Source organism: Equus asinus, chromosome 7 (genome assembly GCF_041296235.1).
Source record: "Equus asinus isolate D_3611 breed Donkey chromosome 7, EquAss-T2T_v2, whole genome shotgun sequence".
In the NCBI taxonomy this organism is placed as follows: domain Eukaryota; kingdom Metazoa; phylum Chordata; class Mammalia; order Perissodactyla; family Equidae; genus Equus; species Equus asinus.
Window position 1 is genome coordinate 107,495,242 of NC_091796.1, and position 21,481 is coordinate 107,516,722.

General features: G+C 60.5%; 1 protein-coding gene across 16 annotated transcripts; it reads left to right on the top strand.

The window, feature by feature from the left end:
* Window positions 1-889: 889 nt before the first annotated feature.
* Window positions 890-15,140, top strand: EXOC3L4 (exocyst complex component 3 like 4). 16 transcript variants are annotated; one of them, XM_044774366.2, is made up of 13 exons: window positions 895-1,052; window positions 2,262-2,387; window positions 5,694-6,124; window positions 7,041-7,692; window positions 8,693-8,804; window positions 9,076-9,198; window positions 9,584-9,684; window positions 9,919-9,999; window positions 11,587-11,701; window positions 12,266-12,385; window positions 12,478-12,630; window positions 13,328-13,449; window positions 14,631-15,140. In XM_044774366.2, the coding sequence occupies exons 2-13, from the start codon at window positions 2,305-2,307 to the stop codon at window positions 14,821-14,823; spliced, it is 2,286 nt and encodes a 761-aa protein (XP_044630301.2). In that variant the 5' UTR covers window positions 895-1,052; window positions 2,262-2,304; the 3' UTR covers window positions 14,824-15,140. The 16 variants fall into 16 exon arrangements, 15 of the variants coding, with proteins under 15 accessions (XP_070370467.1, XP_070370469.1, XP_044630301.2 ...); XM_070514357.1 differs by having other exon boundaries at window positions 12,490-12,630; XM_070514358.1 differs by having other exon boundaries at window positions 12,529-12,630.
* Window positions 15,141-21,481: the final 6,341 nt, after the last annotated feature.

The following is a 21,481-nucleotide window of genomic DNA, read 5'->3' on the forward strand; positions in this document are numbered from 1 at the left end:
TCCCCTGCTCTGCCCCACGCCGCGGTGGCTCCAGCCCCGTTGGGACAGGCCTGGATCTGTCCTCTCTGGATTTTCCCTAAGTTTCTCTCTTGGATGCCAGAAGCGGAATCCCCCCATGAAGGTGTGGGGCCAGGCTCTTCTGGGAAGTCTCAGTGACCCTCCCCTCGAAATGCCTCCCACCTGGCCCACTGTGGAGGAGTAGGGACCTGCCTGAGGCCCCGCCTCCACACCCTTGCCCATGGGCTGACCTCTGCCCAGAACGCCCTCTTTCCTCACCCCGAGTGAAATCCTGTCAGTCCTTTAGGGCTCCTCCCTTCTCCTAGCTCCTGAATGGCCTACAACATCTGTTCCCTTTGCTGTCACTGTGACCACCCCCCCAAGGCCCATGCTTCTGCTCTGCCGGCTCTCAGTGCCAGGCAGGGACTCTCAGGACAAGCTTGGCAGCCACATCTGGTGCCAGAATTTCTGCCAAGGAGGGAGGGGTCCTTCTGGGCTCAGACGCTGTGGGCTGGGTGCCCCCCCACCCCCTCACTTCCTCAAACCCTCCACCTCCCCATCCCCCCACTCCCCACCCCCCCAACCCCCTGCTCTGCCCTGGCCAACTGGGGCCTGCTCCCTCTGGCCTCAGTCTGACCACAGGAGGGCTGGCAGTCAGAGTAGTCCCCAGCAGTGTTCACTCCCCACTGCCTGGAGCCTCTGAGCACTCCAGTGCTGTCCTCCTGGTCCTCCCCTCCTACGGTCACTGAGTCACTGATCCTCGGCCTGAGCTTCCGGCTGCCAGGAGTCAAAGGTTGGAGTGATTGCTCTGGAATGGGAAGGGGGTGGGAACATTTTTGAAAGTGAAAGTACGCGGAGTTGAGGTGGAGGGTGAGGCTGGGGGTGGGGCGGGTGGGTCCAGGGGTACTGACCACGGCTGGGAAGTCCCAGCTGTTGGTCACTCCCTCTGGCTGCTCCAGCGGGCCCATCGCCTGGGCTCGGCTCTGAGGGCCCAGCTCGGCCAGCTCCTCCTGGTGGCCCCTTCTGCCTGGCCCCAGTGCCTACTCACTCAGCAGGTATGTGTCACACAGGTGGAGCAGGAGGTTGACGGGGGTGCTGTGGGCAGTGGGCGGGGACTCAAAGGGCTGAGGACAATTCACGTTCTGCTAGTGGCCTTCTTGGCCAAGGGCCTCAGCTCGGAGCCCAGGCCAGTGTGCCAGCTCAAATACAGTGGACACACACACAGAGAAAGCAGATAAACAGACCTGGACATAAAGACATGCATGCAGGCACAGACAGACACATGGACTCATGGAGAGAACCCTCTGAGGCACATACAGGGAGACACACTCAGGCCAACACACAGATCTGCAAAGCCCAGACACGCAGAAGTGTGGACACGCCCGTGGGCTTACATTCCTACCTTAGATTGCTTATCGATTTATTTTCCTTGGGCACCTGCCATGTACCAGCCCTGGCTAGTGGCTAGGTCAGGCCCACTCCCTGTCCTGGGGTGCTCCTGGTAAGGGGGTGGATGACCCACACCCTGTAACTGTCCCTCAATTATGGGAGAAGGTATGCCCGGGACTGAGACCAGGAGGGGAGGCTGACCATGGTTGGGGCTCAGCTGATCAGAGAAGGCTTCTTGGAGGAGGAGCCTCTTTTGCTGAGCCTTGAAGGAGCTGGCAGAGTGAACAGCCTGTGCAAAAGTGTGGAGGAGAGATGAGTGGTTAAGAGTGGGTGGCGAGTGAGTAGGAGATGAGGCTGGAGGGGTCGGTTAGGAAGGGCCTTGAATGCTCAGGTAAGGAGGAATTGCCAATCTTCCTGTTGTTTTTTTTTCTGCCCAATGCCCCAGTCATAGTTGTACATCCTAGTTGTAAGTCCTTCTAGTTCTTCTCTGTGGGGCGCCACCACAGCACGGCTCGATGAGCTGTTTGTAGGTCCATGCCCAGGATCCGAACTGGCAAACCCTGGGGTGCCAAAGTGGAGCACGCAAACTTAACCACTCAGCCACTGGGCCGGCCCCTCCTGGAGGGCTTTATTTTTCATTGCTACTGAGAAGAGGAGCCTTCTAAGTGCTTTTTCTCACAGGCTTTTCTGGGGTACAGGAAAGCTATTTTCTAAGCAGATGATCATGTCACCTATGAATGATGACAGTTTTATCGGGTCCTTCCCCATATTTATACCTCTTATTTTTCTTGCCTTATTGCCTTAACTAGTTCTTCCAGGCAAATATTGAATAGTATGATGAGAACACACACGCTTGTCTTCTTCCTTAATTTCAGGAGAAGAGTCTTAGCTTGCGAGGAAGGGTTTCAAGGGAGGTGTATGTTTTGGCAAGACACCCCCGCTTGCTCCGAGGAGACAGGATCAAGGGTCCAGGAAGGAGAGCAGTCAGGACCTGTGATCAGGTGATGGGGGCTGGCAGGTGGGAGGTAAGAGGGAGACACAGGCCTGCCAGGGTATGGCCCAGGGTGCAGGCAGTCACCTGCCCAGGGGGCTAGTTTGGAGCTTTGAAGGAGGGGGTGATGGCCCCGGCCCAGGGTAGGTGGGGAGGGTGGGAGACCACTGAAGGATGCCTGGGAGGGCAGGTCTAGGAAAAGGGGGTAGAAGCTGAGGCTGAGGGTAGGCACAGGGGAAGCCCAGACCTGACTTCTTGGTCACAGATGGGTGGCCCCAGATGGGAGCTCCCAATGACCACGTCTTCTGGGTGGCATTCCCACCCCTGCTGCTCTCCCTGCAGTGGGTGCATTGGCCTGACCTGGAGAGTGAGAGGCCCAGAGCTCAGATGGGCCTGGGTCTCCTGGGCCTTGAAGCTTAGGCAGCGCAGAGTCTCAGGCCCAGAAGCCAGGGCCTCTGGAGACTCAGGGCAATGGGGACAGAGAGCCAGAGAAAGAAAGAGAATGAGAGAGAGGCCCCACAGGGCGGGGGCCCAGGTAGAGTCAGCAGGGAATCCAGTCCAGCAGACATCAGCATAGCTCGCTGCCAGGCCAGCCAGGGCAGCAGGTGACCCTGACACTGATGGTTCAGTCCTCCTCCAGGCTGGCTCTGGGGCGACAGGGAGGGGGCAGAGGGACAGAGGCTCCCAGGCCAGTGAGGAGGCCCCCATCACCATAGGGACAGTCCCAAGTGCCTCCTGAGCAGACAGGTGGTGCGGCATAGCCCAAGGACTCCTCAGAGGTGGGGGCACCTGCACCCCCGGGTCCTGAGAGGTCAGATTTGGAGAGCGAAGAGGGGGAGCCAGGAGAGGGAGCAGCCTGAGCGGAAGCCGGTAGGCTGGACTTGCCAGGGACTGAGAAGTGGCTGGAGGGGTGCAGGTCAGGGAGGCCCAGAGGTGAGGCTGCAGAAGGTTCAGTTTGGGATGGGAGGGCTTCAAATGTCAGGCTGTGGGGCTCGGTCTTGGCCTGTGTGCTGTGAGGAGCCACAGAAGCATTTAAAGCAGGGGAATGACCAGGCTGACGTGTGCTTTGGAAAGGTCAAGAATGGCTTGGGAAGCTGCGGGAGGAGGGTCAAGGGGGCTGAGGGACCAGCTGGGGGCCTCGATGGGCCTTCATTGTAGCTTTGGTTTGGGGTGAAGGTGGTTGGGCAAGCTGGGTGGGCCCAAAGTCTCTGTCTGTGTAATGTCCCACGAGACCCAGCAGCCAGCTGCTCCTCCTTCCCCCAGAATCTGCCTCTAGGCCTCCTGGGATACCTCGAAGTCTGACCTCACTCCTGGAAACTGGGAGCTGCCCCCACCTCGGGTCTCTCTGCTGGGAGAAAGGGTTCCTTGAGCAACAATTCTGACCTGCTGGTGCTGGGAGACCGGAAGTCCAGCCTCTGCTCCTGGGTTTCCAGACAGACCTGGATTAGTTTAGACTTGCCACCCCTGAGCTGTGTGGCTTAAAGCAAGACCCTGACCCTCTCTGAGCTTATTTCTTCATCTATGAAATGGGGTGAACGACATCCTGCAACTTTGTTGTCATGGTGATCCGATGTGTGCCAGGCACTGGGCTGGGCACACAGTAGGTGGTTACGAAGTGTGAGTTCTCCCCAACCAAGACAGGGCCCAGCTTGTCCTTTCTGCACATCCCCCTGGTGACAGAGCCTGGAGCACGTCTGAGTGCAGCACAGGCTGGAATGCTTCTCTTCATCACCACTCCTGCCCCTGCTGGGTGCTGAGGGGCACTGGGGGGCAGGAGTGTGGGGGACAGATGGCTCCTGTGACAGCTCCCCACCATGTGTGGGTTGATCTGAGCTGGGGGCAGGGTCCTGGCACCAGGGGAGGACGATGACCTGTGGCCGGGGCGGGGCTGATAAGGCCCCCATCAATCACCTGGGCCTGCCCCTCTCTCAGCGAGGCTCCTTCTAGCTGCCGGTCACCTTTGGGAAGAGGAAGGTAGGCCTTGGCCGATCCCTTGCATGTCTGGCCCCTGGACAGACATCTCACCGGAGGGCGTGAGGGGTGGGTGAGGGTCTGGGCCCTGCCCATTCAGTGTCATCTCACCCCAAGCAAATTGAGGTCTGAGGAGAGGTGGTTCCTGCTCAATGGTGCCCCAGGGTCAGGTGCTGACTCTAGCCTGGCCTTTGTCCTGGGGAGGGCCTGGGAATGGGCTGGGGGCTCTGCCTCTGCTTGGTCACTGACTTCAGCAGGTCCTGCCCTTCTTTTGGCCCCAGTTTCGCCAAGGCTAAAGTGAGATCTTGCTGGCCTAATACCCCACCACCACCCCAACCCGCCTTTCCACAATGGGGTAGGCAGAAGGTCCCAGCAGCCCAAAGAGGTTCTCTCCTCTCTCCCACCCCTAGCTTAACCTAAAGCCAGAAAATCAAACATAGCCAGGTCGGGCTGAAAGGGGGTGTGGGCAGAGCTGGGCCATGGCGGGGGGCAGGGCCTGGGTGATGAAGGCTCTGAGCTTCAGGTGGGGCAGGGGCAGCCCCTGTTCCACAACCCCATGCCCTAGAGATCCCCTCCCCACCTCCTATGTGGGAGGGGCCAGAACACACCTTGGGGCTGGGGAGGAGATGCAATGCAGAGAAATGGCATTGAGAACCCCCAACCCCTGGTTAAATATAGACCTGTGGCCCCTCCCACCCCTCTGCAGGCTGCAAGGCCCTGATAAGCTGCAGTGGCCTGGGCCAGGGCCCTCAGCCTGATCCCGCCTCCTTCCAGGTCTGAGGCACTGGGGAAGGGGCTGCTCTCCCACCAGGGTCCCTGAGCTCCCCTTTGAGCAGAAGCAGTTAGGCCTGAAGAGCTGAATGGGGGTGAGCTGCGGGCTCTGGGGGCAGCAATGCTGGGGAGGGGTCATTTTAGGCCCCAGGACCTAAGTAAGGTCCAGGAAGTCCTGGATGTGGTTGCTGGGCCCAGCCCCGGGGAATATGAGATGTGGGTTGGACTGTGCCCCAGAACCTGCATGTTCATTTCCCCTCTCTGGCTCTCGATGGGAGGGTCTGGCCTGGCAGAGCTGGTGCGGGAAGGCGGGGGAAGGTGGGGGAAACTAGTGTCAGGTAAGGCTGACTGAAGGAAGTGGTTGTCTACCTCTCGGCACCAGCTGCAGCCTGGTACAAAGAAGGCTCTGGCCACGAGAGCTGCCTGGTGACAGCCTGGGGGCACCTCCTAGGGGAAGCTTCCCTAACTAAGCTGCTGAGCCCCACCAGGCCCCACAGGGCTCTCAACGGTTTCAGTGCCTGCTCCCTGGGGCTGGGCGCCCCTTGGGCCTCCTGAACCTCCTTTGCACCCCCAGCTCTCCTGCTGCCAAGATGCCATCACCACGGACAGTGACCTCTGGGCCGGAGTTGCACAGCCCCAAGCAGCCTGCAGAGCCGCAGACCCCAGTGCAGGGCACTCGGCGGGCAAGCAGTGTGGATGCACCCAGCACCCACCATGAGGACGGGCGGCTTGGCCTGAACACCTTTCGGCGGGCCTTCTCCCGGGTGAGCCAGGGGGCCTCGGGCCAGGCCCCTGAGGAGGACTGGGGCCTGCTCCGGAGCAGCTCCCGCTTCCTGTTCCGCTCCTTACGGCGCGCCCTGAACGACGGCCCAACCGCCGACCAGTCCCAGGCCACTGCTGTGCCAGGGGCAGCCCATGGCCTGGACATGCCCTCAAGGGTCATGGACAGTGTCAGCCAGCGGTCTTCCACTGGGATGGGGCCTGAGGAACTGGAACCCAAGGCAGGTGAGGGCTTCACAAACAACACTACACATGGGAGAGAACCGAGGCCAGAGAGTGGAGCAGCGGAGCCCAGGCTTCCCAACAGGCTCTCCTCCCTAGCTCCCCCACACCCCGACCCCTGCACAACTGCATTTTACAACAAGGAGAGCGTCTATTGGTCAGAGGAGAAAAGCGAGGCTCAGAGAGGTTAAGTGACGCCTCCAGTCTCACAGCTGGAAAGTGGAGAAACAGAATTTGAACCCAGATCTGCATGACTTCTAGCCTCTCCATAGCCTTCCGCAGCCTGGCTCGTGGCCAAACCAGAGTGCTGGACAAGGCACTAGCCCTCTCAGATCACAGGGTCACAGAGGATGCATGGGAGCCATGGCTGCCAGAGGGGAGGTCAGGGGGGCTGCCCAGGAGGAGATGCATTGGAGTTGGGCCTGAAGGGGGGGTGCAGGTGGAGGTAGAGGGCTCCTGGGGCTTAGGGGCTGGCCAAGAGCAGGGAACAGCAAGAAATGCTGAAGCTGGACACTGAGACAGGAGCCTGGCCATTGCAGGACACGCCCAGCCTGAGCTCTGACCCCATGGGGCCTGCAGTCAGCACTGCCCTTGAGGCCACCTGGTCCAGCTCCCCAGAGCTGGGGTGGGAGTCGGAGCAGGGGGGAAGGCAGGGGTTAGAAGTGGGGAAGGCAGGCACTGACCCAAATTGCTGTTCTCAGCCAGGCTTGGGGCCTGGGGTTCTGCCTCTCCAAAGGTGATTCCGAAGGTCCGTCCCGGCAAGTGGGGCTGTAGCTCCTGGACCAGGCCTTCAGTTGAGCTCCAGGGGGAGGCAGCCCAGCTCTGGATGAGTCAGAACGGGACCCACATGCCTTAGTTTGGGCCCAGGTCCTGGGGCAGTCCCCCACACAGCCGCTCTTCTCGCCCATCCTTGCAAAAGGCAAGTCTGTGGCCGACCTCATCGCTCAGCGGCAACTGCTGGCGGCCTTCGAACAGCTGCGGCACCTGGAGACGCGGCTAGTGGCCGAGAAAGCCTCGCGCACCTTCGAGCAGGACCCCACGGGCTTCGCGCGGCGCGCCATGGACGTGTGCCTGCACTACGACGGGCTGGCCGCGGAGATCGGGGCCGTAGTGCGCGAGACGCTGGGCCCGGACGGCGTGGACGCGGCCGCGCTCGCCGAGCTGGCCCGCGTGGTGCGCGCCGAGGAGGAGGCCCACCCGGCGCCCCCAGCCGACGGCGACTTCCTGCTCACGCCGCGCCGCTGGCGCCAGCACTGGGAGGATGCGGTGCGGCGGAGTGCGCAGGAGCGCGTGCAGCTGGTGGGCGCCGGGGAGGCCCCGGGGGCGGCCGACGGGGCGTCGGGCCTGCCCGGGCTTCTGGACGAGCTCGGCGGCTTGGTTCGCCGTGACCTGCAGAGAGTGCAGCGGGAGGTGCAGCCCGCTTATGCGGCCGCCGGCTTCCCGGTGTGGGAAGCCTACCTGCGCGCCTTCCACGCCGCGGTGGCCCAGCGCCTCCAGGAGCTCGCGCGCGACGCCCGCGGCTGCGAGCAGCTCTACGTCCTGCTGCACTGGGTGGCCAATGTCTACGGCAGGTGAGGCCCCGGTCCGGGCGCCAGGGAGGGCAAGGAGGGGCTGGCACCGCCCGCCTGGCACTGCCTACAGGGAGGCCTTCGGGAACCAGCTCTGAGGAGCGCTAGGCACCTTTCTTCCTTTCCTCCCTGGGAGACGGCTGGCCGGCCGTTGGGCGTCGGAGATCTCGGGGCCTTTGACATTCTTTCCTCCGCGTCCTAGGCCACAGCGAGCTCCCGCCCGGGTTTTCCTAAGGGGTTGCCTATGGGCCTGTTCCTGAAGCTGAAAGTGTCCTAGGGGAGGTTCTCACCCAGGCAGGAGCCCGGTTAGAGGGCCTGTGCTAGTCCACAAGGTGCCTTTGAGCGAGGGAGAAACGAACACCCCTCCAGGCAGGACACAGCCATGGGCTCTCGGCGCTTGACGTGGGTTCACCCACACTCTCCCCTTTGGACCGGCACCTAGGCGCAGGCCCAACCCGTTGGCAGCTTCCACCTCCGGGTCAGCGCTGTGTGATTGTGTGATGGGGGCGGATTCCTTCTCCTGCTGAGTGCTTCCCCAGCCCCACAGGCAGAAGAGGTGGGAGGAGGGAGCCTAAAGTCCTGGTCTCGTTAATTTGCTGTGTGGCCTCAGACAGGTGTACGCCCCTATCTGGGCCTCCTTGGTGTGTGCTGGGTAGTGGCGGGTCCCTGAGCTGTGTGGTGCTGGGGAAGCCTAGAGCTCACTGTTGGGTGTCCCCTGACTGTGAGGATAGAGGTCACTCCCGAGGCTGGCCGAGGTCCATCTGGACAGCCGTCCTTATGCATTTTGTGCACGCACAGCTGATTGCAAGAGTGCCAGGAAATCCAGCGGTCAGAACCTTGGGGCGGATGTTTGGCATGGACGCCTAGTGGGGGGCGGAACGTGTGAACAGAAGTCCAGGTTCAGGGCTCTCTGGTGATGGCGTTAGGCTCTTAAGGGAGTGAGGGGCAGCCGCTGTCGCATCAGAGCCCCGCCCAGGCCCTCAGCCCCTGCCCTGCCTTCCAGTCCTGACTTCCTGGGCACCTCGGACCTAGCTCTGCCCGCCGAGCCTCTGCCCCCGCTCTTGGCACCCGAAGTGTGGGCCCGACTGGAGAGTGACTACGCCAGCTCCCTAGAGGTAAGGCCGGGGCGGGGCCGGGCCGGAGGGGGCGTGGTCCAGGTTGAGCGCGGCTGCCACGCCACTGTAGAGAGGCGCCTCTCCCAGCATCGCTGCAGCGGTGCCGGCCAAGGCTCGGGCCGGAGCCACTCCTTACCCTGTGGGCTTGGGCACGAAGCTGTGCCCCGGCAGGGTAGCCCTTGTATTCGAGGGCGGGAGGCCGGGCTCGGGAGGTAGGGGACACCAGAACCTCCTTTTTGGGAGGGTCTCACCTCAGTCCCCTCCCCGCTAGACCAAGATCACTAGCTGCTTCGATGGCATCCTGCAGCTAGAGCAGAGCCGCTGGGCAGCCTCGGAGGCCTCGGACGTGCTGCAAGGCCGCTACCACACGCCGCTGTCCATCGACGTCCATATGGTGCTGCCCGGGAGGAGGGATGTGTGTTTGGGCCTCAGGCGGTGTTTGGTCCCACTCGCAGTGGGGACACCCAGAGCTATCCAATCCAATCTTAACCTCCCCTGCCCATTAGACGGGTGCCTGAGGGCCACGTGGGGCAGGATCAGGGGCTCCCGGGTCGCACGGGACGCTGGGAGCTCCAGGGCACAGCTCCCAGCTTGGCAGGTGGGTGTGGGTATGGGAAGTCGGGAGGGTGGGACCCCAGGTTGGGGCCGCTGGAACCTGGAGCCGAGACAGTGAGACAGAGTGGGACGGGCTGGAGAGGTCGCTGGGCTACTAGGTAGAGGAAGCAGGGGCGTCGGAGTCGGGGCTACGATGCCCCCTCAGCACGTGACATCGTTTGCAGCTCGTGGCCCAGCAAGTGAAGGTGTCCGGCGCCATCTCCGCGGAGCTGGAGGCCACCACTCTGAGGATCTGTGCCAGGGCGCTCGGCCTCTTCGTGCCCAGGTGCGGGCGCATCCTAGGCCAGGGTGGGGTGGGTGGAGAGGCCGGCCAGGGTGTGGTGGTGATCGTCCTGGGGGGCGATCCTATTTACTCAGAGTCCGAGATCTCAGGACTGGTGGGAAGGAGGAGCCTTTTCATCAGGCCTGGGGTCTGCGTGGTGACCTGAGGGAGGGCGGACCTGGGGCCGTAGTGTGGCTGGGTAGGGTCCCGAAGGCCTCTGCGGTACGCCACCCCCAGGTTTGAAAAAGTTTGCCTGGAGTCAGAGTTGTTGAGTGAGCCGCACCTTGGGGCCAACATCAACGCCTGCGAGGAGCTCAGGTGGGTCTCTCCCGCTCCTCCGCAGGGGCGGGGCCCGGCGCGGCCAGCAGGGGGCGCGCGAGCTTCGGGAACCAGGACGCGGAAGGCTCCCGCCACGGCGGGCGAGCCAAAGGGAGAGGAGTCTGGACCCAGGCGGTTAAGGGCTGGGTCCCTCCCCCACTGTGGTTGCGCGGGCTTTCCAGGGATGGCCCCCTTCCCCGGCCCCGCTGTGAGGTCCTTCCTCCGCCCCGTGGAGCTGAGGCCCTGGAAGGGATGCTGGGAGTTTCAAGGCCGAGCAGAAGCGGAGAAGTTCCAGCCAGCGGAGTCCCCGCCTGTTGCCTCCTTGTCGGTCCCTGCCACCCTGGGCTCCGGTTCTTTCCTCCTTCAGCCCAGCCAGCCTTCGTCCTTTTTAGAGATACTCTGTCCTCCAGCAAGCCCACCTTGACTCCACCCCCAGGGCTATGCTTGGGGTGGGGCCCCAAGTCCATCTTACCCCCCACTCCCGGAGGCAGAGGCCCTCCCTTTGGGCTAGCAGTGGCTGCCCTCCTTCTGTGCCTTCAACCCTAGGCCAGCCTCGGTGTCCTCCTGTTGTGGATGCACCAGCTGCTGCAGGGCAGCCAGCAACCTTGGGCACAGACTCTGGGCCACCCTATCTGGGTTCAGATCCCAGCTCTGCCACTCGCTGGCTGTGTGCCTTGAGATAAGTCACTTCCCCTTTCTGTGCCTCCTTTCCTCATCTGAAAAATGGAGATCAGAGCACCTGCTCCCCAGGGCTGTGTGGGGAGTCAGTACCTTAGAGGACACAGTTGGTATTCGCTCTCTAGGAGCACGTGTGATGTGCCCAGCACTGGGCCAGTGCTTTCCCCGCCTGATGTGTTTCATCCCAAGTGCCATGTTCCCATGTACAGATGGGAAAGTGGAGGCTCAGAAAGGAAAGGCCACTTGTCCACAGTCACACAGCCAGTACCTGCTGGACCTGGGACTTGAACCAGGCCTGTCTGAATGCGAAGCATGACCACGATGAAGCTCTGCTTCTTTAACTCTCTCCCATCCCTAATCTGTGCCACGCTGGTCCTGGCCATTGGGGACCCCGAGGTTGAGCTGCCCCTTGGTAGGCAGCCTCTGGCCCAGCCCCGGATGGAACTTCAGCCTGTCTTTCTGTGTCCCTGTGCTGGAGGCTGGGCATACCTGGTTCTCAGTGTCCTCAACAGTGAAATGGGGACATTGTCACCTTTAGGGTGGCAGTTATGAGGCTCAAAGTAGGGCTCCTGTGCCAGGCATGGCATGGCCATGCTGCACTGTCCCTTCACCAAGAGGGGACAGAGGTTTGGACCGGAGCTGCTTCAGGGGAGCTCTGCTATGCAGTGGGGTCACCACCACCGCTTCACGGACCTACCCCTCTAGGACCAGCTCCCGTGGCATCGTGCTGTTCCCTCACTTGACTCTGCTCCAGGGCTACGACACTGTGCAGCCCCACAGGCTGCCTTTTACATTATAGTCTAAGTGAATGGAGTTGGTGTGGCAGCTAGCCTGCCTGGCTGTTTGCCTGGCTTTGTCTCCCAGCCTGCTCCCCTTACCCCCTTGGTCACCTGTCCTGGCCCCTCCCAGGACCAGTCTTCTGGCTAGGTTCCCGGGAACCTTTGAGGAGTTGGAGAAGCCCCTCATGGTTGCCACTTGCAACTTCCAGAAGCGGCTGCTCCAGGGCTTGCAGCGTGATGTGCAGGTGGGTGGGATGTGCCCTTCTCTCCCTACTTTCCACACCCAGCAGGTGCCCCAGGTCCCCCTGTGCCCTACAGCCTGGGGGCCCAAATCACAATATTCAATTACCCCAGGGCCAGTTTCAGGGGTGGTATGTTGGGGGTGGGCAGGGGACCCAGACAAGTTCCCAGCTGAGCAGGGATGGTGGGGAAATGCCGACCTTCTTCAGTCTCCACCTCTCAGAGATGGGGGTGGTCCATGGAAGCAGGCTCCTCACCCAGCCCCAGGGCTCCCCTAAGCAAGATCTGACCAGAGGCTCAAACTTGAACCCTGTCCACTGGAGCCCAGGGCCTAGAGGAGGTGTGCCTGAGAAAAGCCTAGTGACATTCGTGGCTAGGAGAGAAGATGTCACCAGGGTGACATTAGAAAGGAGTCAGATAGCCCCCCAAAGTTTCTTCCTGGTGACAGATGGTCCCTTGGCCTGAAACACCCCTGTCAGGACACATGCATGGGGCTCTGAGGGGAGGGTCCAGAGGAGGCCCTGATGGGGACGATATGGTTAGAAGACCTCCCACCCCTCTGCCCCAAGCCACTCTTCAAGGTCCTGTGCACCAGGGCCTGGCTGACACAGGACGTGCTGCTGCCCCTCATGGACAAGGTGGTGGCCTTTGCCCTCCACCTTGAACACGTGGCCCCACCATGGGCGCAGGTATCTCCAGAGGGTCGGGCCCTGGTGGGGGTGCCCAGGGCTGGGGTGTTGATCCTGACCCTGACCCTGACCCTGACTCCTGGACTGCCCAGGAGACTCTGCAGGAGGTGCATCGTTATGTGATCCGTGAGTACTTGGCGCAGGTGCTGAGGCCGCGCGATCGGTTCCGGGGCATTGAGCGCATGACTGCCTCCCAGAAGATGGGCCTTGAAGCCCAGGCCATTGGTGACACCTTCCAGGGCTTGGTAGGAGCATCATCTGACTGTCCTGGAGCGCTCGCCGCCTCTGGGGACCTGGGACCCGGGGGCCCTCCACTAGCGTCCCCTATTCTCATTTCAGCTCGGCTCCTGCAAAAGCCCGGCGGGGTGGGCTTTGACAGGAGGGTTCTCCCCACTCTCCACCTCCGGAGAGGGGTTGGGAGTTCTGGCATGGCTAGGCAGGGCCAGGTGGGGGGCGGTACTTTGCAAATATTTGCATACAGTTTGTGGGGTGGCATAGAGAAGGGGTGAGGGTTGCAGCCCTATCTGATGGGCAGGGCCTGTGGGAGGCCTCTCCTCCAGCCCAGATCCCCTGCCTTTAGAACTGAGGCGCCTCCTCTCTGCACATATGCCCCTGTTCTGGGCTGCTGGTTGCACCCACACTCGCTGTAAGATTCCAGAAGGACTTCCATGCTGGGGCCTCGGTTTACCGTCTGAGCAGAGATGAGAAGACACCTCAGCCACTGTAGCGGGGAGGGAAGATGAATATTGTGGCGCTGTGGCTGAGTTCATGTGCTGAGGCCCTGGTCCCCTTCCCCTTCCACGGTGTGGGAGGCAGTCACGGTGGGAATGTGGTGGCTGCAGGAGGGCTGACTGGTGTACTAATGGAGAATTTCAGGAAGGAATGTCGAGGGGGCTCCTAGGGAAGGTTACCAGCCCCCCACGTGTCACCCTATCTCCACAGGGCTCTGAGGCCACGTGGCTGGGCCAAGCTATCCCATGTGTGGCTGACATACTGGGTGAGACAGACAAAGACAACATCCAGCGCCACCTGGAGACACTCATTGGAAGCTACCCTGATATCAGGTCCGTACCCCTCCTGCTCCCCCACGGGGTTCCAACTGACTGACCACCACGGGGGCCCTGAGGTCGAGAGATTCCTGCCTTGAGAAGGGTCCCTGTGGCTGTAGGTGGACAGGTGAGGAGCCAGAGGGAGGCGCTAGCTTGTTCTGGTGGGAGAGGGGGGCCGCTCCCCCATAACCTATTCTCAGCCATCCTCATTCAGTAGGGTGGTGGGATGGGGAGACCCCTGGAGTCTGATGGGGGATGGGTGCCTCTCCTGGGGCATCCGATGGTGGGGACGTGTCCTTGCCCTGGGATTTTGGGGGAGGCACAGCCCCCACCTCTGGGAGAAAGCCCTCTCTGGAAGCTGGAGACACCTGAGACCCAGCCAGGTGGGAGGAGGCTGTGACACCAGGGTGTGTGTTGGGGCGATTGGTGAGTCATCGAATCCGTGGAAATCCCAGCCCCAATCTCTCCATGGCTTTGGAGATTCCGGGATGGGGAGGCCACAGAAAGCCCCGGGCCTAGCCCCTTCCCAGCTCCACGGCCGGCCCCGGGGAAAATTCCCTGCCACCAGCCTGGACTGTCTCTCTGCCTTTGGCTGAGAGTGACTGCCCTCTCACAGGGCCTCAGGGTTCCCCTCCTGCTTCCGCCAAGGCAGGCCCCGCCCTCCCTGGCTCCTGGGGGTGGAGCTTCGAGCCCCATAGGGTACTCAACTTCCACACTCCTCATCTGCCTCCTGCCTCCACGCAGCCTCTCTCCTTGCTGCCTGGCTGTGGCTCCCTGCACAGTGGGAGGAGGCCTGACTCCTTTCCTTTCCAAGGCTGGCAGTGACCCCTGGTCTGGACCTCCCGCCCCCAAGCTGCTACATCCTCCCCCTACACACACTCCATCACCTTTCTTGAACCTGTTCTCTGGTGACTGTGAACCAGTACCTCTGCACAGCTGTTTCCCTTGTTGGGCATGCCCCTTCCCCTTTCCACGCAGCTCTGCACCCTTCTAGGCCCACCCCCAGGGCATGCTGCCAACCGCTCCAGGAGCACTGTTCCCACTGGCCTCCCTCATTCCAGCCTGTCTCAGACAGGGTTCCAGGAATGCCGGGTGCACTCATGCTTCCAGCCCAAGCCCAGAGGTCCCCTCACTCTGGGGTTTGGAGTATCACTGCAGGTGCTGGGTCTACAGTGAGGGCCTGTATGTCTCTGCAGGCAGGACCACGTGCTGGCCATTCTGGCACTGCGCCGACTGGGCCGCCGTCGGAACCAGCGCCTCTTGCAGCACGCCCAGAACCTGCTGAGGGTTGCAGCCAAGGCAGGGGGCTCTGGGGCCGCTGTGGGCCGTGTGCTCTTCGAAGAGATTGAGGTGCCCACCTCCGTGGACTTGCTAATCACCTGGATCTAGCGTGCCTGGGCCTGAGAGGGGGCCACCCTGGGTGAGAGGGGCTGCCGTGGGTGGAGGGTCAGCCACCTACTGCCCCTCAAGCTAGGAGCCCAAGAAGGCACTCAGCCCTGCCTCCAACCTTGAAGCCCATAGCCATGGACTTTTCTTCCTCGGCCATGCAGGGCTGCTGGGCCAGAAAAAACAGCAATGCTGGAGGCATTTCAGGCATTTGTGGGGGAGTGTTCCCTTCAATTCGGCCTCCCTGCCTGACTGCCCAGCAGCACCCCCAGTCTGAAAGAAAACAGAGTATTTATTTTTAAAATAAATGTGAATTAAAATGGTGCCTCACTAAGGAGGTGGGCAGGACCAAGTTGGCTGGGAGCAGGAGGTCTGGGCTCGAAGGTTCTGTGATGACTCCATTGGTGGATGGCCCTTTCCTGCCCATTGTACCAATGAGGGAACTGAGGCAGGTCCAGAGCTGGGAAGGCCCAGGCCTATGGCTGCAGAGCAAAGCAGGCTTTGACCCTGGGATTCTGGGTCCACTGACCTCATGTGCCAAGTGAGCCTGGCCCAGCAGGGGTGGGCACTGCTCTGTCCCATTCTAAGCAGCCCTGGGCCCCTGAGAAATAAGAAAAGGCCAAGACTTGTTTTGCAGGTTGAGGTATTTGGGTTAGATGTGGGGGGGCGTTCCCAGCCGTGAAAGTTGTGGGGCTGCCGCAGGGCAAGTGTCACCCATGGAGTGTGTGTATGGGGGGCTGACCCTGCTGGGCTGAGCTCTGGAAGCAGGGCTGCAAGGAGACTGCTCCACTGTGCACCTGCACATAGCCCCCATGCTTCTGTACCAGGAAGCTGGCACTGAAATTGGGCTCCAGCCCCTGGGCAAGGCTGCTGGGAAACCCATTTGCATTGGCAGCCTTGGGCTTGCCGGGAAGGCTGAGCGCTGTCTGGGGAGACTTACAGGGAGATGCCGAGGCAGGTAGCGACAGGTGCCTTCCCCTCTGCCCTTCCACAGCAGGCCCCCACTGTCTCTCTGGGCCTGACCCTGAGCATGGCGGAAGTGGGGGCAGGTAACTGCAGGTGGGCCAAGGTTCAAAGAGCCCAGTGGAGTTGAGTCTCCCAAGGACAGGACAAGGGCCCTGGAGGGCTGCAGGGTTAGGTGGGTGGGGGACATGTCTCTCCCAGCTCCCTCTGGGCCTACTTCCCCATACAGTGGACAGCCAGTGGGCAGTGCCGGGCAGGTCTGCCCCACCGCTTACATGAAGGCTGGAGCACAGAGCCAGGTCTCAGTCTAGCTGGGGTCCTGGGAGGAGTGGGAGCAGATCCCAGGGGCAGCCCCCTTCATCAGTGCACCTGGGCTGGGGACCAGGGGTGGGGCAGGCAGGAGGCCAAGGGAGTGTCCAGACCTCCCTGAGTGGGGAATCCAGCAGGGTGGGGGTGGGGGTGGGGGTAGGGGTGGCAGGAATGAGGAAGAGGAGAGGTTGGGGTTCCCATACTCCAGGCTGGGGTGAGGGCAGGGTATCTGTGAGTGCTGAGACTGACAGGCAGTCCTTATGGCAGTGGGGAAACTGAGGCCAGCAGAGGGTGGAGGTCAGCACTACTTCCCACCAGGCCCCAGCACAGGTGGCCTGGGATCCTCACAGCCAGGGTGAGGGGAGGTATCAGAGGGGCACCTCTTTCCCTGGGGCGGGGCAGGTGATTGACAGGTCAACTTGACCCCACACGTAACCCCATGGCCATAAGTGGCCTGAGTGAGAGTCGCAGGCCAGGTGGGGTGGGATCTAGGAAGACTTGATCTGGTTTGGTCCTGGCCAAGTTCTCCCCAGGGAGCTCCTGCCATCCCACCCCATGTTTGAGTCCCATGCCCCTCATGGAGGTCCCCTCCTGCAGCACCTGGCCCTGCCTGAGCCCCTCGGCTGCAGGCCGAGGGTCCTGGGCTGGGTTTCCAAGCCAGGCTACAGAGGAGGGAGGAGGTGCAGTCCTAGCTCTGCTGCTTTCCAGCCTAGAGCCTTACCTCTCTGTGCCTTCATTTTTCCAGCTGTGAAATGGGGGTGCTCTGTGTCTACCAGGCTGAGGAGGGGGAAGTAAGAGCCAGCTCCAAAGCCAGGCCCTTGTTGTTGACCCCATGTCCCCAGGGGCCTGGCCAGGCCATGATCTGCAAGAAAAAGCTGAGAAGACATTGGGTGCAGGGGAAGGGGAACTCAGGGTCAGTGAATCCCCAGGCAGTGAGGCCAGCGAGTGGGGAAGGCTGCCAGGAGGAAGCTGGGAACAGGCGCCAAGGCCAAGAGCCTCCTGCATGTTGCAGTGGGAAAGATCTAGGCCGAGACCCGGGGCCATCTTCCTGAGTGTTTCTAGGCCTGGAGACAGGAAGTCAGGGTTTTCCTGGCAGGAACCTCCATGCCTAGGTGGGTATATGTGCCCCTGTGTGTGTTCCTGTGAGCCCAGCAGGGCTGGGGGCTGGGGTCAGCTTCCCAAGACCAAGTTGGGCTGAGCAGGAAGCCAGATGGCAGCTCCTGTGAGTGTGCAGTCAGACCTGAGAGTGGCCAGGGACCGGGGGGACCCTGGGCTGCTTCAGACCCAGGGCTTTGGCCATTGGCCATTCTGCCCTGGGGGCTAGAGGCTGTGCTCAGGACCCTCGCACTCTGCCTGCCCACCAGGTCCTATAAGGCCTTTCAAAGAGCCCAGAGTGTTTCCTTGGCCATCCTGTTTTCCAGGCCAAGCATGGGGGGAGGGCACTGGCTCTCAGGGCTGCTTCCGGACTTGTTGACCAGGTTGTCTGGCTGATAAGGAAGCATGTGTGTGTTCACATGTATGTGTGTTCCTGGAATGAGCCAGCCCCTGTCAACGCACAGGGGTGGAGGGGCCTTGCCCAGCGTCTGTGTTCCTCTCTTGGAGCAGGACATCCTCTTTGCCCCTAGAGCTCAGGTCCTGGGCCCCACCAGCTGATCCCAGGTCCCATCTCTGCCTGGCCACCCTCTTCCCCGCTGCGTGGCTCCCTGCAGAGCCCCTCACCACTGCCTGGGAGGGGCGAGGAGGCTGCAGGCTCCCAGGGCCACCCTCCATCCCCACTCTCACTTTTTCCTTTGCTACCACAAAGTCCCTTTGGGAACTCCAGCAGGCCAGAGGGCCCCCTCCCTGGGGTCAGTGTCTGTCCACCATCCATCCTCAGGCCCAGGGCGAGGGGCCAGGACTGGGCTACCCCCAGTGACACTGTGCTTCCCCAGCCAGTCAGTGTGGAGTGCTGGGCATTGTAGTCAGATGGGCTGCTGCTGAAGGCCAACTCCTCCCAGGCTGGGGGCATCAGGCCCCCCCTTAGGGGGCATGAGCTGGGAGCCAGGAACCTCCATGGGCGAGTGCCACCAGGGTCTCAGCCTGGCCTCCCAGGGCCCCTGCTCTAGTGAAATGGTCGGGGGCACTGGACGAGTCACACCCACTCCTGGGTCGACTCCTCTCCCCTGGGAGCCTGGGGCCTAGACTAGTCATTGCAAAGAGCTTCCTCCTTCCAGGCATTCCCACACTCTGCCTGCACGTACGCTCATCCACCTGTTAGCAGCTTTTAAAATTTATTTGTTAGATGTTTTCATTTTTAACTCTAATAATGTTTTGGATAGAGATACGTTCACATAGTTCAAAATTAAAGAGGCACAAAAGTCTATAAGGTGAAAGGCTCCTTATTCCCATCTCCCATCTCCCTCCCCATGTCCTTCCCCAGAAGCAACCAGGGCTCCCTGTAGGACGCTGGAGTTTGTAGCGATGCTTACCAAGGAACACACATGAAGAGTGAAATTGCAGGTGTTGGTGGAGCACCTACTTTGCTGAAGGTGGCTGGGCTGGGGGACAAGGCAGTTCTGGAGCCCTGTAAAGGCAGACGATGGAGAACCCAAGGCTCTTAGATTGACAGAATCCCCGAAAAGTGGAATCTTCGGATCTTGGGAAAGAGGAATGTCATGAAAAGTCCTGCCATTTCTGGGGCACCCACCATGTGCCGGGCCATGCTCGGTGATTTATGGCTTTCCTCCTTCGTGGGGATTCAGTGCAGGGGTTAAGAATTAGCCTCTGGATTCAGATACCTCTAGGCTGGGATCCCAGCTCTGCGCCTTCCTAGCTGTGTGACTTTGGGCAACTTACTCCAACTCTCTGGGCTCTATCTCCTGGTGTAATATTGGGAGCATTACATGAGAAAGTGCAAATGTGCTGGATGAGGACCTGATTTGTGGTATGCACTCCCCTACGAGTAGCGGTTATTGCTGTTTATAGGCACAGTCTCCTTTAAGCCTTCCCTGGAAACCCTGAGCATGTGTCAGCTTCATTTCCAGGAGGGAAAACTGAACCTTCAGGGGTGAAGCAGCCTGTCTAGAAACACAGACATAAGTGATAGAGTTCCACAGGGGCCGGGTGATCCCCACGCCCGAGCCCCCACCATTACGCTGCATTGTCCAGAGACCAGAGCTCCCGGTGTCCCCAGCAGTCCGTTTCTAGGAAGCAGAATCGGCAGACCTGTAGTGGTTTGGGGCAGCCTCCCTCCCCTCCCTGCCCTGGCCCAGGCTTACTCAGTTCTGGGATTACCACACAGCTCCTGCCACGTGACCTGCCTCTGTCATTGGGCGGGATCCAGTGGAGAGCGAGGCTCCGTGGCTGTTTTTCTGGAAATCATGCCGGCTAGGAGAAGCGCCTTCTGTGCTGCCCTTTCCCAGGGCAGCCCCAGGCCTGAAGGGGCGGGAGCTGAACTTGGTCATCTTGCATCACCACCAAAAGGCATTGTGAAAGGCCAGGCCATTTTAGGAGAGAGGCTGGGCCACCAGGGCCAGCAGGGGAATTCTGTGATGCCTAGAAGGGTGGCTTCTGCAGGAAGCCCTCCTGTACTACGCTTCTTGGAAGGCTGCTGGAATTGGGGTCCTGCTGCCTCGTGGGCCCTGCTTTCTCCCAAGTGGCCCCATCTCTAGCACGGGAAGTAGGCTAGGTTCATTGAGCACCTGTGGAAGCCGTTTCCCCTCAAGCCTCAGTTTCCCCATCTGTCAACACAAAAAGGAGTGTGTGGCCTGGCTTCCTCCCCGGAGGAAGGTGAGGGGCTATTAACAAGTAAACAGCTTCATGTGGGGGTAGGAATGGGGCCCTGCCTATTGGTGTATCCTGGTCTGGTGAGGGCCCTTGTGGGAGGCGATGCCCTGTGAAGGTGGTTCCTGGTCAGCTGTCTTGGCCATCCCGTGGTCCCCGGGGAGGTCAGCTGACTCTGGCCAACGTCTGCTGCAGCTGCAAATGACCCTGAGCAAGTGACTTCCCCTCTCAGGGAAGGCTGGGTGGCAACGGGGACCCTGGCCTCAAGGCCTCAACCTTTGTATCCACTTACGTCTCTGAGACTCAGTTTCCTCATCTGTCAACAGGGGATACAACAGCTCTATCCAGTGCAGTTAGGGAGTGCGGCATCCCAGGGAAACAGGAGGCCCTAGGAAGGGTCGGAGGTCAGGTGATGGCCTGAGAAGTGAGGGAGAAGCAGAATGGGAGAATGCGGTTGGCGCACTGGGAAGTGCAAGTCATCTTGCAGAGGGAAGTGGGCTGGGGTTGCTGGGGGACATCCTGGAATGCCTTGGTTTCCCAGGTCTAAGGAGCCCACCCCACAGTCAGCACTGCTCTTGTGACCAAGGCCACTGGCCAAGCCTTCTGGCCAGGTCCCCCTGGTGTAGCCAGGCCTGGTGACCGCAGTCCCTTCGTTCCTGTGCGATCTTGCACCTGGCCTTTGTGCCTGTTGGCCCCTGCGCCTGAATGCACTCCTTCCGCTTTCCACTTCCCCCTCTTCCAGGGAGCTTGTGTCAACAAGGCTCTCAGGCAGCCCCAAGGTGGAATAGAGGGAGGAACGTTAGTCACGCACTGCCCTGTATTATTCTCTGGCCCCACCCACTGGGCTGCCAGAACTGGAGGCGCCCCTCCTGCTGCCCCACAGGGTGAGGGTGAAGACTAAAAATTAATTGACAGAACAAGGTCATGACAGACAGTGGGAAATCACTGGGGGAGAAGCAATATAGCATGGTGCTCAGTGAAAGGGCTCCCAGAAACACCACTGACTGGCACCTGACTGGACCTATCTGTGCCTCAGTTTCCTCATTTGTGAAAAGGGAATAATTGAGGAGTACTCATTTCATAAGATTGTCTGATGCGATCAGTTCACGCATGCAGAGCACCTGGAGCCTGGCACTTGTGGAGGTCAACAAAAGTCAGCTGTCTGCCCAAAAGAACTGAAAGCAGGGTGTGGAAGAGATCTTTGTACGCCCATGTTCATAGCAGTGTTATTCACAGTGGCCAAAAGGTGGCGGCAACCCGTGTCCCTCAACAGATAAATGGATAAACAATCAAATATTACTCAATCTTAAAAAGGAAGGAAAATCTGACACATGTTACAACTTAGACAAACCTTGGCAACATTATGCTGAGTGAAATAATCCAGTCACAAAAGACAAATACTGTTCTGATTCCACTTCCAAGAGCTCTTCAGAGTAGTCCGTTTTATAGAGACAGAAAGCAGAATGGTGGTCCAGGGGCTTGGGGGGGAGGGGGGGGGAAGGGCAGTTAGTGTTGAATGGGGACAGTTTCTGTTTTGTAAGGTGAAGAGTTCTCTGGATGGATGGTGGTGATGGTTGCATAACAGTGTAAATGTACTTAATGCCATTGAGTGTATACTTAACATGGT

Excerpts from the sequence above, each read along its gene's own strand:
- EXOC3L4 (XM_044774366.2), top strand. The coding sequence starts at position 2,305 with ATGTTTTGGCAAGACACCCCCGCTTGCTCCGAGGAGACAGGATCAAGG. Across the intron at positions 7,693-8,692 it reads GTGGCCAATGTCTACGGCAG|TCCTGACTTCCTGGGCACCT; the intron begins GTGAGGCCCCGG and ends CCTGCCTTCCAG. Across the intron at positions 13,450-14,630 it reads GGAAGCTACCCTGATATCAG|GCAGGACCACGTGCTGGCCA; the intron begins GTCCGTACCCCT and ends ATGTCTCTGCAG.